The sequence below is a fragment of the Microplitis mediator genome, chromosome 10, assembly GCF_029852145.1.
Source record: "Microplitis mediator isolate UGA2020A chromosome 10, iyMicMedi2.1, whole genome shotgun sequence".
NCBI lineage: Eukaryota > Metazoa > Arthropoda > Insecta > Hymenoptera > Braconidae > Microplitis > Microplitis mediator.
The window spans coordinates 5152327-5170217 of NC_079978.1; the positions used below are offsets into that span (position 1 = coordinate 5152327).

At 28.4% G+C, this 17891-nt stretch overlaps 3 protein-coding genes across 4 annotated transcripts; all 3 read left to right on the plus strand.

Moving 5' to 3' along the window:
* Window positions 1–4802, plus strand: LOC130676033 (acyl-CoA Delta-9 desaturase-like). Its single transcript, XM_057481989.1, has 6 exons — window positions 1–273; window positions 2216–2505; window positions 2573–2703; window positions 2779–2984; window positions 3060–3242; window positions 4040–4802. The coding sequence occupies exons 2-6, from the start codon at window positions 2223–2225 to the stop codon at window positions 4389–4391; spliced, it is 1155 nt and encodes a 384-aa protein (XP_057337972.1). The 5' UTR covers window positions 1–273; window positions 2216–2222; the 3' UTR covers window positions 4392–4802.
* Window positions 4803–6497: 1695 nt separating this feature from the next.
* On the plus strand, window positions 6498–11808 carry LOC130676031 (glutamyl aminopeptidase). 2 transcript variants are annotated; one of them, XM_057481987.1, is made up of 9 exons: window positions 6704–6842; window positions 7049–7183; window positions 7377–7815; window positions 8426–8573; window positions 8646–8919; window positions 9012–9182; window positions 9264–9361; window positions 9448–9582; window positions 10159–11808. In XM_057481987.1, the coding sequence occupies exons 2-9, from the start codon at window positions 7057–7059 to the stop codon at window positions 11605–11607; spliced, it is 2841 nt and encodes a 946-aa protein (XP_057337970.1). In that variant the 5' UTR covers window positions 6704–6842; window positions 7049–7056; the 3' UTR covers window positions 11608–11808. The 2 variants fall into 2 exon arrangements, with proteins under 2 accessions (XP_057337969.1, XP_057337970.1); XM_057481986.1 differs by lacking the exon at window positions 7049–7183 and having other exon boundaries at window positions 6498–6842.
* A 173-nt stretch (window positions 11809–11981) lies between these two features.
* LOC130676032 (uncharacterized) lies at window positions 11982–15816 on the plus strand. Its single transcript, XM_057481988.1, has 5 exons — window positions 11982–11998; window positions 12894–13473; window positions 13564–14028; window positions 14900–15034; window positions 15342–15816. Exons 2-5 carry the CDS (start codon window positions 12969–12971, stop codon window positions 15569–15571), a joined length of 1335 nt encoding a protein of 444 aa, XP_057337971.1. The 5' UTR covers window positions 11982–11998; window positions 12894–12968; the 3' UTR covers window positions 15572–15816.
* Window positions 15817–17891: the final 2075 nt, after the last annotated feature.

The following is a 17891-nucleotide window of genomic DNA, read 5'->3' on the forward strand; positions in this document are numbered from 1 at the left end:
GGAATCATCGGGAATACCGTGAACAGGTAGTGGGAGATAGTTTTGTTAATGTTTTACGGGAGACAGAGTAACTCCCATAAGTGGGACATACGCTCTAACATCCCCGTACTTCGTTGTAAACTCGCGATCAGTTCGGATCGTTTTGCTCACCTTAAGTGATTTCAAATATTTCAAGTACATTAAATACATACATCTATTAATTATTCAACAAAGGACTAGGACTTTTTATTTTTTTTTTTTTTAAACTTTACACTGAGAATAGGAATTCAAATCGTAAGTTTAAACTTTTATTTTATTTTATAAATGTCTGATATTATTTAATTTTTAAACATATATATTTTTATATTTAGTCAATTAATAGTTATTTGGTGAATTAATTAATTGATTAAAAAAAAATTTTAGAGTTTGGATTTAAAAATTTATTTTTGATCGAGAAAATTTTCAATGCTAATTATAATTTTTTTTTTTTAATTAATTGTCAATTGTTGTGTTACCATTAGTATATATAAGTGAACTTGAACTTGTTAATTATTTTAAAAAATATAAACTAAGAATGTAGAAAGTTAAATTTGAGTTTTTTTAAGTAATTATAGAGCCGTTTCATTATACTGTTAAGAACACGTGTAACAAAATCCATCACGCGTCACTCTTTAGTCCGACATACTTTCATAAATATTAGAAATCCATCTCAAAGAAATAAAGTATAAAATCATCATCAAACATTCATCACTTTTTTTTTTTAAGATCCTAATTAACTATTTATGAGATTGTTGATGATTATTAGGCAATTTTTTAAATTACTAATTCAAATTTTTAACGGTCATGAACCCAAAGAAATAAATGTTTAGAATATTATAATATCGAACTTACTAAAACAACTTTTTCATAATTTACATAATCAATTTACTATTTAATTATCGTCTTCTCTAAAGAACTTTTTTTTCAATTTTTTTTACTGACGTAAAATTATTATCATTTTTAAAATTTTATATTTTAGAATATTATTTTAGTTTCTTTTGATACAAAATAAAATGTAAGTTTTCTTTATCAACTAGCCGCCAATAAATGCTAATAATTAGCGATAACAATAATAGATAACTGAAGTTAATAAGCGGTCATATTATCGCAAAGTCAACTCGTCAAAACTACGTCATGCTTAAATTAACATTTTTTTAAATTCCGATAATTTTAAACAACTTTTTTTTTTAACAAATAAAAAATAAATTTCTGTGGTGTAATTACAGCTAACGGAATTTTTAAATAGACAATAATTTGCAACGAAATGAGATAGAAAGTCAATAAAAGTAAATTAACAAAGTAACGTCTGATGAGAATGGTATAAAAATTAATATATGAATTGAGTGGAGATCGACCTGAAAAGCGCCATTGACCTCGATCTTCACTCAAAGAAGAACCCGTTTACGTTCTTGTCTCTCTGTACATGTTCTCTTTTCTTCGTTTTTATATCTATATACACAAATATTATTATATGCTGTCTTTACTTCTTCTCTTCCTCATTTCACTCCCAGTCCTCCCTCCCACTTTGATCACATCTCGTGCTCGATAATATAACGGCAAGTCCCGTTTTCTTCGTTCATTTATACCTTCTCGTCTCTAATCCCATCCATGCAGATGACGTCTTATCACTTTTTTTTTTTCACCACATACTTTTTATGTCAACGAGCAATAGTTATTTCTCGGTAGATATTTAAGAAAATAAAAAAAACATATATACGTATACATGTATATATTTTTTTCGTATTAGTTTCTATTAAAAATTTCGTATCCTAGATTTAAAATCACACATTTCTTAATTTGAATCTATAAATTATTATATTTAAATATAAGTCGTAAGTGATTTTACCATTTATTTGACGTAACATGTTTCATTAAAATTTATTTAACAGCGATCAAAAGTAAATTTACAGCACGTATAATTTATATAAGACATTGAAATTCGCTGGTAAAAATATTCAATCTTCTAATGGAATAAAAAAATTCAAATTTCAGTATTTTAAATTACTAACTGTTCAATTGACCTTTTGTCTCTGACCTTTTTACTAAAATTTTTTTTCATCTGACGAAATTACATTAAATTTAAATGTGTGATTATCAAATTTCGACATAGGAATCATAAATTAAATTTAAAAATTTCGTTTGTTTTCTTTGAAATTAGGAAATAGTATCACGTAATTATTAATTTATTTATTTACAGATAAATAATGGCGCCGAATCTTTTTGGCAATTCGGCGACCCTATTTTTGGAAGCATCACAAAATGTTGCTCAAGATAATAACAAACCTAATGTAGATATAAAAACTAATAAGCCAGTAAATGTAACCACCGAACAGTCAATTACAAATAACACAAATAATAATAATAATAATAAATATAAGTGGAGTATTGTGTGGAGAAATGTTATTGCATTTATTTATTTACACGTTGGATCTGTTTATGGTTTATATTTATTATTCACTGGAGCTAAATTTTTAACATTTCTTTGGAGTAAGTACTTACCATTTTAATTACATATTTAAATAAATTAAAATTAATTATCAAACAATTATTTTAGTATTTGTACTTGGATTTTTGGCTGGAGTTGGAATAACAGCAGGTGCCCACAGACTATGGGCGCATAAATCGTATAAAGCCAAATGGCCAATGAGGTTTCTTCTTATGATTCTTCAGACCGTCGCATTCCAAGTAATTACTTATGAATATAAATATATATTAATTATACTTACTATGTAACCGTAAATAACGAACAATTATTTATAGAATCATATTTATGAATGGGTAAGAGATCATCGTGTCCATCATAAATTTACAGACACAGACGCGGACCCTCATAATGCAAAACGCGGTTTCTTCTTTTCACATATGGGCTGGCTTTTGATTCGTAAACATCCAGATGTTATCAAAAAAGGAAAAACTGTTGATATGACTGATTTGGAACAAGATTTTGTTGTTGTTTGGCAACGAAGGTTTGTACTTTTAGTGTCGGATATTTTTTAAAAATAATCAGCTTTCGAAAACTAACAGTTTGAATTTTTTTATAGACTTTACATTCTTCTGATGCCGATCTTTTGTTTTTTGATACCGACATGGATACCGATACATTTTTGGGATGAGAAACCTTTGTATGCATGGTATGCAACCATATTTAGATATACATTATCACTTAATCTTACGTGGTTAGTTAATTCAGCTGCGCATATTTGGGGAATGAAACCTTATGACAGGTAAGATAATTATTTTTAATTATTATTATTTAAAAATTTTTCTAAAATCTAGCTGTTGTATTTGTCCTCATGGTCGATTTTTCACGAAATTTTTCCGTAACATTATTATTGGTCGAGTAGGTTTCAAAAATACTACTCGTTAAAAAAATTATGTTATATAACCAGCCTTGTCGCCACGATAGCGCCTACAATTCTTATAGAATCTTAGTAAAATTATCTACATATCCTATGGATAATTATCTTCATCAAGTTCAAAGATGGGCTAAATCGGTTGATAACTTTAGAAGTTACGGTGTTTGAAATTTTCCCGATTTTTCAAAAAAATCATTTTTTCGCTATTAAAGTTTATGAAACTTTAAAATTAAAACTTATAGACAATTTCTGTGAAGAGTTTTCTAAAGTTTGTTTAATAAGCTTCAATTTTCGTCCTTAAACTAAAAATTTTGATTATTTCTTCCAACAAAATCAAGAAAATTACTAACTATGGTTTTAATCACTGATAATTTTAATGATCCTGAGTTAGCAGACAGTTAACAATTTTAGGATTTTTTCTCAACAATGTAATTAAAAAAAAAAAATGCACATGTAGAGAATTCAGAAAACTATAGGTGCAATTTTTTGAAATTTATCGTTATTAAAAAAAATTCAAAACCTATCAGACGTCAAATAATTTCAGTATCATTAATTTTACTGTTACTATGAGAACTCAAAATTTTGAGAACGTCTTTAGAAAAATGTATCTTCCATTCCGGCTGCGAGATGGCATTTTTTTATTTTATTTTATATTTTTATTCTAGCTCGATAAGCCCAACAGACAATTTAAAAATAGCAATGGGTGCCTTCGGTGAAGGATGGCACAATTACCATCACGTTTTCCCATGGGACTACAAAGCGGCTGAGCTAGGAAATTACAGTGGGAACTTCACGACCGCATTTATAGATTTTTTCGCTTACATCGGTCAAGCTTATGACCTTAAAACCGTCCCGGTTGCGATGATTGAAAAACGTGCTGCTCGTACTGGTGATGGCTCCAGGGTCGCTAAAAATCACGACGAACATTCACACGAGGGAGCAATTTGGGGGTGGGGTGACACCGATATGTCCGCTGATGAAATAAATCTAGTTCAGATTAGTAAGAAAAGTGATTAAAATAAAAATTATCACTATTAATTGATTAATTAATTAATTATTATGCAATAAAAAGTTTAGATACTTTTCGGCTCAAATATTATTAAATTCAGGATTAAATTTTTATAATCAAGTCATGAATGTTAATTAATAGATTGAAAACTAATATAAGTAACAAAAGTGCTTATTACTTATTACATATTAAAAGTCTGCGATATATATATTACTTAAATCAATTTCAATACGCACAATTTTTATATACTATTGCCTGAGTATAAATTTTATTTAACAAAAATATTATTATGTCTTCCGGTATATTATATTTATGTTATTGATATAAATATTTAAATAATGTATAGTTAAGGGAGTACTCCCAAAAAAAATTTTATTATTATTATATTAAAAATTTTACGGAAATATAATTAAATATTTTAATTAGATGATAATTTAATTCGATTATTGTTAAATTACAAGAACATTTTATTAAAAAAAAACAAATAATTTTCATGTATTATTATTATCTTAAGTCCTCTGATTTTTTAACACCTCACATGTGAATAAAAAATTATAATAATAATTACATTGTATTTATGAATAAATTATTACTGTAAAAATACTAAATTGTAATAAATAATTTAGCGTTACCCTCATTATTATTTTTCAAACGACTTGCACACGATAAATTAATTTTTTATATATGCGTTATAATTTTATTAACAGACATGAAGGTCAATAATTAAAATAATGTATAAACTATTTATGATTTTTGAAAAAAATTTTGTGTAATCATGAGTGTGAATGTAGCAGACAGTTAATTCATAAATTTTAAATAAAAAAATTAAACTAATGAAATTGAACAAAATGCGCGAACGGATTTTACATTGATCTGAAAACGGATTTTAAAAATTTTTATTCTACTGATAATTTATTTGTTTACTAAAAAATTTGAAAAATTGCCACTTGTCAGTTACATTCGCACTCATGTGTAATTACATTTGATTTATCTATTATTATTTTATGCAAATATGGATACAAAGGCGTTAAACTTGATGCTTGACAATTTACTTTTATGCGCATGACCTCCATACGGTATCTTATTAAATCTCACATTTTTTTAAATTATACAAATTTCATGTAATAAAATGTCAAAGTTCTTTGGAATAACAAAAAATTTGTAAAAAATTAAAAAAAAAAAATTTGAATAAAAACAAATTTCATATCCGTTTATTCTTTTAAATATTCGCGATTATCATTAACGTCATATTCATGATGAATACAAATTAATGAATCCAATTGTTCTACTTGAAGCTATTAACCCTAATTACCTTTAATTGAAATTAAACATTAATTAATTACTGAAAAAATTTAATTAAAATTTGATCTCGTAATTTTTTTATTTCTTCCAAATTTAAAAAATATTTATGGTCAATTATTTTTTGTATGGAAAAAAAATTAACCGGCGTTTGAGAGCACATTGACAATTACTCAATTTATCTCAATTACTCAAAGACATTTTAAAACCTGTTCGTAAGCTAGATTACGTATACAACAATAAGAATAGTGGGGTAATAGGGAGCTAGATAAGTTTAGTCATATTTTCTATTCGTGTCATATAACTAACAGGTTTTAATTTCGTCTGTAAATTTAAATATCAATAATAAAAAAACAAATATATATATATTAAAATTATATGTCAATGAAGGATAATTTGAAAAGTATAGAATTTGAATAATACTTTTATTTGTTGTTATAAAAATAAAAGTTATAAGAAATGAATAAAATAAATTTAAAAATATAAACGTGAGAAAGAATCATCAGAGAAAGTAAAACATTGACTATACAATTATACTCGCGCTTAAGTCTAGTATTATATATATTTATATCTCGTTTCATATACAAATCGTGACATGACTACTAGTGTGTCAGTTTCACTTTATTTAAACTCAATGTGTTATTACAAATAAAATATATTGTAAATTTACACTGAAAAATTGATGCCTGTTAAAATATTTGTTCAAGTCGTTGCAGTCAGGTGATATTTCATTATTTCGACTTTTATATTTTGAATTACATAAATAAGTGGGTCAAGTATTTAACAATAATGTGAGATATTTTATTGTGAAAAGAAGTGTTTAGTAAAAATTTACAAAAGAGTAATTAGTGATCAGTAATTGTTACCTTTGTTTTTTTATTTTTGAATATAACCGCTGAAGTTACTAAGTTTTGGCGCGTGCGCATTTAAAATGTCGGTGGATTATGATACAAATCCAGAGGTCAATGAATCCCAGCAGTCTGACAACATACAGAAATTAGAGATTGAAAATATACGAGACCGGAGAAAAAGTTCGCGTCGTAGTTTACTGATAGGTTGCTTGTCTGGTCTCTCATTATTTCTTACTTTACTTTGTTGTTTTTTAATTGCTGTTATAGTATTACTGTACCGTAAAAGTAATTCTTCAGACTTTATTCAAGGTGAGAAACAAATAATTACTTTTAACTTTTTATTTTACACCGCGATAATTGTTGCTGTGCAGCTGAAAAACCTTTTTTCTGCGCACGCGCAAGTTAAAAATATTGGCGCGTATTTTAAATTATCCAATCGTATGATTTTAATTATAATTATTTTATGGTGTTTAAAATTGGAAATTTAAATTTTATTTATTATTTAATTTAAACAGAATAAAAAATGAGCATAAACATTTATCGGATTTTAATTCAAAAATTACCTCGAGCAGCGAGATTTAAAAATTCGAGATTTTTGTCTATTTTAAATAATAAATTATCATTTAATCATAATAATAGTCATATATTTGGTATGTATCAGTTATATTTTTAAGCATGGTACTGATACATTTGATAGTAAGTTTAAATTACACAGAAAAAAAATATTTCTTGGCGGGAAAAATTTTTATTTGCTCCTTGGGAAGAAATCTATTTTTTCTGTATACTAATAAAATTGAATTTTAAATTTTTTCATGGTAATTTTTAATGGAAAAATTTTTATAGACCCAAATAACCCGCAAGTGTACTACAGAATGTCTAATAAAAACCATCAGCAATCAGAGTTGTCATTTCGCCTGCCAAAAGAAGTGAAACCGCTTCATTATGATCTTTATCTCCATCCAAATTTAGTTGATGGAACATTCAAAGGTCAAGTTACGATCTTAATTGACGTGATGGAAGTTAAAAATTATATTGCGCTGCATCAAAAAGATCTTAACATAACTAAAACAACACTAAAAACTTATGACCGCGATGAAAACTTTGAAATATCACTAAGGGAAACGTATACTATCGATAAGCTCGAGGAATTGGTTGTTAGTTGCAATGATGACATACAAATAGGTCTTTATCAGTTGTATTTTGAATTCAATGGGGCATTGCAGCCAGATAAGATCGTTGGTTTTTATGCCAGTACATATAAAGATGAAAATAATGCCACGAGGTAATAAATGTTACCTTCACTTTAAATTTATTTTATAATAAGTTATTATTTATTATTTCTTTTTTAATGTATAGCTATATCTATATATATAATTATTAGACCGCAGGCAATCCCATATCTGGCCAACTGAGTCGAATTCAAATTCAAATTCAAATCAAATTTAATTTTAAATCAGATCAAATTCAGGTCGGCGACGGGACGAATCTCAGGACCAAAAGACCTCACACTTTTTGTGTGAAAAATTCTTATGGCTTCACTGGGATTCGAACCTACGCCTGGCCAGTGATCAAGTTCGAGAGTAAATAATAATAATCCTCGCAGATTTTAATCACGGTGGAAACACCGTGGAAGTGTAAACACCGTGGATCCACCATGGTTACACGGTGGGTTTGTTCCATTTCACCACCGGGTATACACAGTGTATCCACTGTGATTACGCGGTGTATCCACTGCGTAATCATAGTGGAAACACCGTGTATACATGGTGGTAAAGCCAACGTGAAATCACGGTGGATACACTGCGTAATCGCAGTGGTAAAATGGAACAAGCCCACCGTGTTTCCACCGTGATTCAAATTTGCAAGGGAAATTAATTTATTTTTATTTATAGAACTATAGCGACATCTAAATTCGAACCAACTTATGCTCGGAGATCATTTCCGTGCTTTGATGAGCCATCATTCAAAGCTGAATTTTCAGTAAAACTTGTTCATCCAACTGGCGATTGTTATGGAGCACTTTCTAGCATGAATGTTGAAGTAATTGATGTTTCAATATTTCAATACCTTAATATTTACTTAGTATTAATCCATTATTTTAAATTAAAACAGAGTACTCTTGTGGATAAACCGGAAACGGGAATGACGACAGTAACCTTTGCAAAAAGTGTGCCGATGTCAACATACTTAATTTGTTTTATCGTGAGCGATTTTGTGGCAGTAACAGCACCGGCTAAAAAATTAGACGGTAGTAAAAGTTTACCAATTAGTGTTTACACCAGGAGGGCGCAAAAAGAACGCGCATCATTTGCATTAGATATCGGAGTTAAAATAATTGAATATTACACTCAATTATTTAATATTGATTATCCATTGCCCAAGTTGGGTATGTATATTAAATTATAATATTTGTCAGTTTCAGTCTGCGTCATCAGTTAATCAATCAAATTTTAACTCTATGTTAATTAAATTAATTAGATATGGCTGCAATACCAGATTTTGTGTCTGGTGCAATGGAAAATTGGGGTTTAATTACATATCGCGAAGCACGAGTACTTTATGATGATAAAACAAGTTCTACGGATGATAAAGAGGGTGTTGTCCAAGTAATTGCTCATGAATTTGCGCACATGTGGTTTGGAAATTTAGGTAAAATAATTTAATAGAAAAAAAAAAAATTTATTTTGCAGTATATAAATTTTTGTTATTTAATTAAATAATTTATTTCAGTGACTATGAAATGGTGGAATGATTTATGGTTGAATGAAGGCTTTGCAAGTTACATGCAGTACAAAAGTGCCGATAATATCCTTCCGCAATGGGGATTAGTATGTACACCCTAATTATTTTTATTAATTAGTAATGCAGTAATAGTTACTGGTAATATTATAATTATGATTCATGTTGTTTGTAGATGGATAGTTTCTTAACTTCTACACTTCATAGTGTGCTCGTGACGGATGCTAAATTAAGTTCACATCCAATAGTACAAACTGTTGACAATCCAGATGAAATCACGGCTATTTTTGATGTCATAACTTACAACAAAGTATTTTATTTTTTTTTTATTATTGATATGTAAGGTCTTCTATGTCACATTACTGTGGTCAAGTCAATGGTCATCTTTGATTTAAACATTTTTTTATTTTTTCATAAATTTCAAAAGTAGCTTTCATATAAAATTTTTAGTTTTTATAGTCGTGTCAAAAGTGAAGCGATTTTTTTCGTCTTAAAATAAAAAAAATACAAGAATTCGAGATTTGTCATATATTTTGTGTCATTAAATTCAAAATAAAAAAAATTTTAACCGTGAATATTTTCGATTTTTTAATTCAAATTCAAAAAATCCATAGTAATGGATTGAAAATAAATTTCAATGTAAGAAAAATAATGTTCTTATTTTTGTCGTAATCATTAAATTTCAATAAAAGAATTGCAATTTTAAATTCTTAAGATTTTGAATCTCTAAAGATTCAAAAATATTAAATTTAAATTTTTCATAGACGTTATCTTTAACGCGAAAACATCAAATCAAAAAGGGATTCGTACCACGACACGGTGATTTGACATAAAATGCCCTATCTCCATATTTCAAATAAATGTCAATAATAAAAAATATTTTCAGGGTGCATCTGTACTACGAATGTTGGACAATTTTATCGGAACAGATGCATTTATCGCCGGTGTAACGACATATCTAAATCGTCATGCATACAATAATGCAGAGACGTCAGATTTATTTAAAATTCTTCAAGAATCAATAAATAGTAAGATAAATATAACAGCAATAATGGACACGTGGACCCGTCAAATGGGATTCCCCGTAGTAAATGTTGAAAAAACAGGTTTAAATTTAACGTTAACGCAAAAACGTTTCTTGCTCGACCCCGAGGCGACATATGATCCTCTTGAGTCAGATTATCACTACAAATGGACAATACCGATAACATATATCACCGATAAAAATTCAACTCCAACCCTCGTGTGGTTCGACAAAGACTCGCCGAAATTGAACATCAAATTAACGGAACCCGTCGAGTGGATTAAATTTAATTACAAACAAATCGGCTATTATCGCATTAATTATGACAAGCAGTCATGGGAAAATCTCCATGACGTATTGCGTTGGCATCACAAGCGTTTCAGTGTTTCCGATCGTACAAATTTGATAGAAGATGCGTTCAGTTTAGCGCAAGCATCCGAGCTGGATTATTCCGTAGCGTTAAACATGACGTCATATTTAGCACAAGAGCGTAATGCAGTTCCCTGGGATGTTGCGTCTTCAATGCTACTGAATATTGATAAATTATTATTTTCGACAAGTATATCATCTAAATTCCGCGATTACGTAAGAAATTTAGTCGAAATTCCTTATCACGATGTGACATGGCAAGTTGACAGCATTGAAGACCACGATATGTTGAAATTACGCCGGATTATTTTACATTTAGCTTGCACGGTAGAGCACACCGAGTGTTTGGATGAAGCTGGGGTGATTTTCAAACGCTGGATTGATGATCCGAATGACATCAGACCTCACCCTGACGTTCGCGGGTTCATATACAAGTATGGAATGAGTCATGTTGGAAAAGAAGCTGAATGGGACAAAATGTTTAAACGATTTATCAATGAGACAAATGCTAATGAAAAACTTAAACTGATGAGAGGTTTGGCTGGGGTCAGATCGAGTTATTTGTTAAATAAATTTATTGGTATTGCTGTTGATCTTAATTATGTTAAATCACAAGATACATTTAATTGTTTGCTGTCAATTGCTGCTAATCCTGTCGGCGGACCCCTGGTTTGGGACTGGGTACGGGAGAATTGGGAATTTTTAGTCAAGAGATACACATTAAATGACCGTTACTTGGGACAATTGGTACCGGGTATCGCTAAAAATTTTGCAACTGAAGCTAAGCTCAAAGAATTGAAAGCTTTCTTTGATAAGCATCCAGATGCGGGGGCGGGAAAAGCCTACAGGACCCGCGCACTTGAAACTGTTGCCAATAACATCAAGTGGTTGAAGAAAAATAGCGAGATATTAGAAAACTGGCTGAGTTCACATGTTAAATAATTTTTTTTTAATACTTTATATTAATTATTAAATTAATAAACTTCTGCATTTATTCAATTTATTATTTTTTTTTTTATTTTTATTTACTCATTCATTTACAGATATGTGTAATGTACTGATTAATATTAATCAATTTATTATTTTATTAAAACTCTGTTCCACTTTTAATAACTATTAATTAAAATAAAATTAATTTAAAAGATTAATGCGTTCTTATTTCATCTGATGCACGTACAGTAGTGCTGATATAAAAATATATGATGTAAAGAATTGAAAGAAACTTGTGATATCTTATCAGCAATTCGAGCAGGTAAAAATATTATTCTGATAGTAAGTACTTTAATACATACGTTGGATTTAAGTGCACAGTGTCTGTGTCATCGTCGCTCAGGTATTTTTAATTTTTAAAATCACGTCAATTATGTAGACTGATTATATAATTTTAAAAAAAATGACACGTCATAAATTTTTCGCAAACAAATATTTTAAAATTGTTTTTGCATTCTTTTTCTTTGGGTTTTTGTTTTTTTGTACCAGTTTTGTAAGTATTTTTTTTTAAATAAATTTTTTGATTAATCAGAACTTTTTTCCATACACTGTAAAAAATTTTCGGAGTGAATGCGGAGCAGATGATTGTTTATTTATTTGATCCCCTGGGAGTGAAATTTACTCCGAAGGGGAGTTTGTTTTAATATTAAAACTCCGTATCATGAATGCGGGCTTAAATAAAATCCAGATCACTCCACTGAGAAAACAAATTCTTTATTTACTCCGTAAATAAGAAGTGATTTGTTTGAAAAACTCCGAGTGACAGAGTGAGTTCGGATTTAAATAACATCCGTAATCACTCCCGATTTTTTAGTGTAATTATTTAGAATTTAAAAAATAAGGATGTGAAAAAAAAAATTTTATACGGGCGCTTATTAAAAATTTTAATGTAATTTTGTAAATTTTACTTTTCTTGCCTAAAGCGCGGAAATTGACCGATTTAAATTGATAAGAAATAATTCTTGTCATTAAATTCTCTACATTAAGAATTGATATTAATGATAATGTTAATTAAAAATTAATCTTCAACTTAGTAGAATTATTTTGTAATACAAATAATTTATTGCCCTAGATTCTAAAAAAAAAAAAAATGTAAGAAATCAATTTAAAAAATTGTTCCTGATAATCACAGCCAGATTATAAATCCCGCGCGAAAAAATAAATTTTAAATAAATTGCAATTAAAAAAATTAATAAATACACATCTAATTATTTTTATATATTTATTTGATTAAATAGCGAAATATTAAACTATCTCGTATATATAAATTCCAATCATCAATAATTGACATAATTGATTTGGAAATAAAATATATGCCAAATACAATTTATCCTGACTGGGATCACTGGACTCCAATTGAATCACTAGACGGTCATATATTTTCTGCATACTTAGACACCCGCCCCGAAGTGATTATCGAAAATTATGATTCTTATGCGAATATTGTTTGGGCCGTAGTACGAATCATAGCAATTTTACCCTCTGACACAAAGACTGAAGAAGTTGAATGTATTTTCAAATTTGAATCCGAAGATCGTAAGAATTTTTACAGAAAAAAAGCTGCGAGCAAAATTAAATTTCTTGATGCCGGCTGGAAATTGAAGTACTCGAGTGCAGTAGTAACTTGCGATTTAACTCATACGAATTATAATAATTATGATATATTTTATCAAGAAAAAAAATTACCGCAATCCGTCGGAATTGTTCATAAAAATTCAGACAATACTTCTTTACAATTAATTGATATAAATTATCCGAAGCACGGAGTCAATCAGCCAGACACGTTTTCAAATAAATTTATGGCGCTTTGTGTTTCAGGTTCGTTAAAAACTTTTTGTAATTTAAATGAATCAACTAATTTTTTATTAAAATTTTCTCAAATTATTAATTTAATATTTAAAATTTCAGTTCTTCATCATAAATTCGATCGTCCTTTAGAACTGATTGAATTTATTGAGTACTATCGATTGATGGGAGTAAGTCAATTTATTTTTTATAATTCATCAATATCAGAAAGTGTCAGTCGTGTGTTAAAACACTATCGTGCAATTGACTATGATTTAATTAAAATTTTACAATGGAATTTATCATCTTCATACATTTATGAGCAAACTCTCAGATTAGAAGGATTATACGCGGGATTAAATGATTGTCTCTATAGAAATTCACTACACGATTATTTTAAATATCTCGGAGTATTTAATGTCGATGAATTTCTAGTTACAAAAATTCATAAAAATTTTTCAAATCTTATGGATTATTTAGATCCATTGGAGTATGAAGAGAAAAATGGTAATGCTGTGTCCTTTTTATTTCAACATATTTTTTTTTATACCATGTATCCTGACGATGAAAATAATCTAGATGATAAAGGTAAGAAAAAAAATTTTAATTTATTAATAGAATTTTTTTTTTTTAATATACTGGTACTGTAATTAAATTATGAAAAATTAGAGTAATGTACCCGAGTCACAAAAGAAATTCGGATGATTGACAACAGTATAGAAAGTTATCCTAGTTTAGTCCTCAAAGTAGTAGTTACGACCCATTTTACCACTTTGAGGACTAAACTGGAATAACATAATCTGGATTAGAGCCTCAAAATACAGTCGAATCGCGTTATAAGTCCATCACAGGGGTGTAGGGGAATATAATTCTAAGAATTCCTGTACCCCTACTTCTACTCAGCAGTTGAACGCCGTAATTCACACTTCCCCTACTTTGCAAGCGTGTGAGTGTGCACATGATTATTTTCGTAGTCAAAGAGGGGGAATGTCTTCCAAGTTATTACTTGGAAGACATTACCCCTAATATGTCGGCGAACTTATAACGCGACTGGACTGTACTCAAAACATAAAGGAATAATTTTATCCGCATTTGAATCTCAAAAGTCTCATTCGACGTATTCTCTCCCCTCCCTTTTTTCGATCAAAAATTTTTCAAAGTCCAAAGTATAACTTTTTATTCGTTGAGCATTTTGAGGTCTTACTTATAATTTAAAATCGATAAATTATTCGTATTTAGACCTCATAGTTCTCATTAAGGATTTTGCGAGTACTAATATAGAGTTACTATTTGGGCGGCAAATAAAACATTAAAGGAATTGATGCTTTTGAGGATTAAACTAGAATTGGTATTTTGACTCAGGATATTTACTTACAGATTAATTATTTTGTGTTTAGTTAAAATATCAAATAATTGATGCAAAAAATCAATTATTGAGAAAATTTTTTTTTTTCTACAGAACCGTATCTTTATACAAAAGAAAAAATTCAGCGACTGCGAGATCCACATGCAGCAGGTGTAAAAAGTAGATACATCATTCGTACTCGCGATGTTGTTGAAATTGGCAATTATCAGTCTACTAAATTACTCAAAGGTACGTCGGTAAATCTAATAGCGAATATATAACGTACTCTGTAAAATTTGAGGATTGAACGTGGATTAAATCCTGAGTGCATGTATGGAAAAATTACAGTTTTTAGTGGAAAAACAGGGCTCTTGTATGAAAAACTTCAAGTATTAAAATTTGCACTGAAATAAAATTCTTAATCATTCGAATTTCCCCCCGATTTTTTAAAGTGTAGTAAATTAAACTAAACAATTTTTTATCATTAAAGAATTAGCCAATTAAAGTATTAAATTTGATTTGAAAATTGGAATAGTAAATTTTCATATTTTTGCAGATAAGTTTTACGAAGTGGTTGTTAGACCGGATATCGCACTTTTACACCATTACGCTCCATGTGAAGCAGAAGAAACGGGATGCTATTTGAAGCCAGTTGTAATCGATAGAACTGCTGTTAGATTTACTGACAAACTGGGTAAAAATGTTGCTATCGCTTGTCGAAAAATATTCGATAACAAACGATGCCCTCATCCTAGAAAACGTATTCCTGGGGAAATTAATTCCTGAGTTGTTTAAAAAATCTAGAAGTTTTTGAGATAAATTTAAAAAATAAAATGTGCATTTACTCGATAGGTTACAAATTTTAAATATTAATTCTATTATTATTATTAATTATTTTTTTACTTCTACAAGTGAGAGATAAATAAAATTCTAAGTTATTTTAAATAAAATAAATGTATGAGAATCTCTTAGGAAAATAATTATTGTACTGAAAAAACTTGAAATAAAACTATAACTATATTATAATAATCCGTAAGAAAAAGTTACAATTGTAAGATTTATCTTATAAAACTATTTATCTATATATTTAAGTTTAAATAAAATTTAATAATTTTGTAAATAAATTTGAATTGAAATTTTTTAATTATGTTTCAAAGTTTTCATTCGTTTACTAGATTGCATTTACGAGTTCAGTAAAATTGTAACTATTTTATGTTCAAGAGCTTTCTCTACATATATTAGTTTCATTTTGTATATACATATATCCGATTTCCATTGATTTTTAACAATGAACCGGAAATAAAATACGTTCTGCGCGGTCTTTTTTTTTGTTTTTCATTGAATGCAGCAATTTATATCGGCGCCAAAAAACATATACATGTAAAAAAAAATCAATTGCATAACCGTCTTGGTATTCTCAAAGTGAACCGATGGTTCATTAATCGAAAGTCTTTTAAGCACAAGTCGTTCTGGCCAAAAGAGGTATCTCGTTACGAAACGGCTAATAATTTGCATATTTTACTAAAATTTAAATTATTATCTGCACGACAATTTATCTTACCATTTTACTATATATTGTCCTGCTTAATTATATTACCCGCCATTTTTTAAATATATTCTTTATCATTATTACTCATAAATAATTATTAATGATTTCAAAATTACAAGGAAAAAAATATTTACGGACAATTTTTTAATATGAAATTTTTGTTTTTAAGATTTATTATCATTGTCAAATGAATAAGATTTTTTTTTGAAAAATCTTGACACTTTTTTCCTCTTTGGTTGCGCCATTTATTTCATGGATCTTAAGGATCTAGACTATGGCCGATTAGGTTGTCGACTACACAAAATCCTTAGCATTCCCAGTGGACGTGTGGATTTTCTCAACTGAATTCATGGCCATATATGAGTACAGTATATAAATATATAAATATATATATACCAAACAATTGGAGAATTTCCAGCATTGATTGGACATCTCTTAAATATTAAGATATAAAAACGAAAACTAAAAAATAATAGTTTGAAATCGATATTAAATTACAAATTATTGTTGTCATACAATAGCTAAAATATTTTGAAAATGTCATTGGATTTTTTCTGTGAAATATTTTCTAACGATAAAGGCAATGAAAAAAAATTAACGCGACAAATAATCGAATGGGTTGAGAGAACAATCGGTTTTATAAAATCTCGTAGTTTATGCATGAAAATAATTTGTGTGAGATGTTTATCTACCGAAACGCCCACGCGCAATATAACTAAATATATACATGTGAGTAAAAAAAAATACAGATATGAACAAACAATAATACACATGAAAATATTAACCTCTGGTTATTCATCATACTTTTCTACGCTATCTTTTGTGGAGTAAATAAATTTCAATTCAATCCTCCCGGGAATCCGTTGGCACACTGTATACAACAAAATAATAAAGTCGTGGCGTACCAAAAAAAAAAATAAATTGTTAAGATAAAAAAGGAAAATGCGTAAATCGAAATAAAAAAAAAGATAAGATAAAAAAATAGAAAATTTATATCTCATATCCTGTAATTTATAATAAAAATAAATATTAATATTCTTGTCAAATAATACAACAGAAAGATTTTTTTTTGTTTTAAATAAAATAAAGTTTACTATTGTTAATTGCAAATTGATGATCATTTTTTAGTCAGAAAACTTATGAGGAAAAAAACAAACGTACAAACAAACTTGACTTTTTTTTTATTCTTTACTTCTTGATTTTCTTAATTATCTGACTAGATATTTTATCCGGGTGCGAAATGAAACGAGATACTAAAGAGACTAGTGAGGGAGAAAAAAGTTGAGCCTAGCTTGTACAAGAAAAACTTTTTCCAAACTTTTTTTTCAATATTTTTTCTTACGGCCTAGATTTTCTTTTCAACAAAATCTAAAAAAATGTATCCGTAATTATTCTTTACACGAGATTTTTTTTTAAAATTCTGTGTTATGATAAAAAAAGAGCCAAAATTATATTTCAAAATTTTTACTATTAATTGTAAGTACCTCTGACAGTCGGTCTACTTCATACGTTAAAACGACAGAATTAATTCTGAATTATTTGAATAAAATTAAAATT

What these genes read in the sequence shown, in the direction of transcription:
- LOC130676033 (XM_057481989.1), top strand. Translation starts at nt 2,223, where the DNA reads ATGGCGCCGAATCTTTTTGGCAATTCGGCGACCCTATTTTTGGAAGCA. An exon ending in TTCAGACCGTCGCATTCCAA is followed by an intron (nt 2,704 to 2,778) that starts GTAATTACTTAT and finishes AATTATTTATAG; the next exon opens with AATCATATTTATGAATGGGT. An exon ending in GGAATGAAACCTTATGACAG is followed by an intron (nt 3,243 to 4,039) that starts GTAAGATAATTA and finishes TTTTTATTCTAG; the next exon opens with CTCGATAAGCCCAACAGACA.
- LOC130676031 (XM_057481986.1), top strand. Translation starts at nt 6,614, where the DNA reads ATGTCGGTGGATTATGATACAAATCCAGAGGTCAATGAATCCCAGCAG. An exon ending in TTTCTAGCATGAATGTTGAA is followed by an intron (nt 8,574 to 8,645) that starts GTAATTGATGTT and finishes AAATTAAAACAG; the next exon opens with AGTACTCTTGTGGATAAACC. An exon ending in TCCTTCCGCAATGGGGATTA is followed by an intron (nt 9,362 to 9,447) that starts GTATGTACACCC and finishes TGTTGTTTGTAG; the next exon opens with ATGGATAGTTTCTTAACTTC.
- LOC130676032 (XM_057481988.1), top strand. Translation starts at nt 12,969, where the DNA reads ATGCCAAATACAATTTATCCTGACTGGGATCACTGGACTCCAATTGAA. An exon ending in AAATAATCTAGATGATAAAG is followed by an intron (nt 14,029 to 14,899) that starts GTAAGAAAAAAA and finishes TTTTTTCTACAG; the next exon opens with AACCGTATCTTTATACAAAA. An exon ending in GTCTACTAAATTACTCAAAG is followed by an intron (nt 15,035 to 15,341) that starts GTACGTCGGTAA and finishes ATATTTTTGCAG; the next exon opens with ATAAGTTTTACGAAGTGGTT.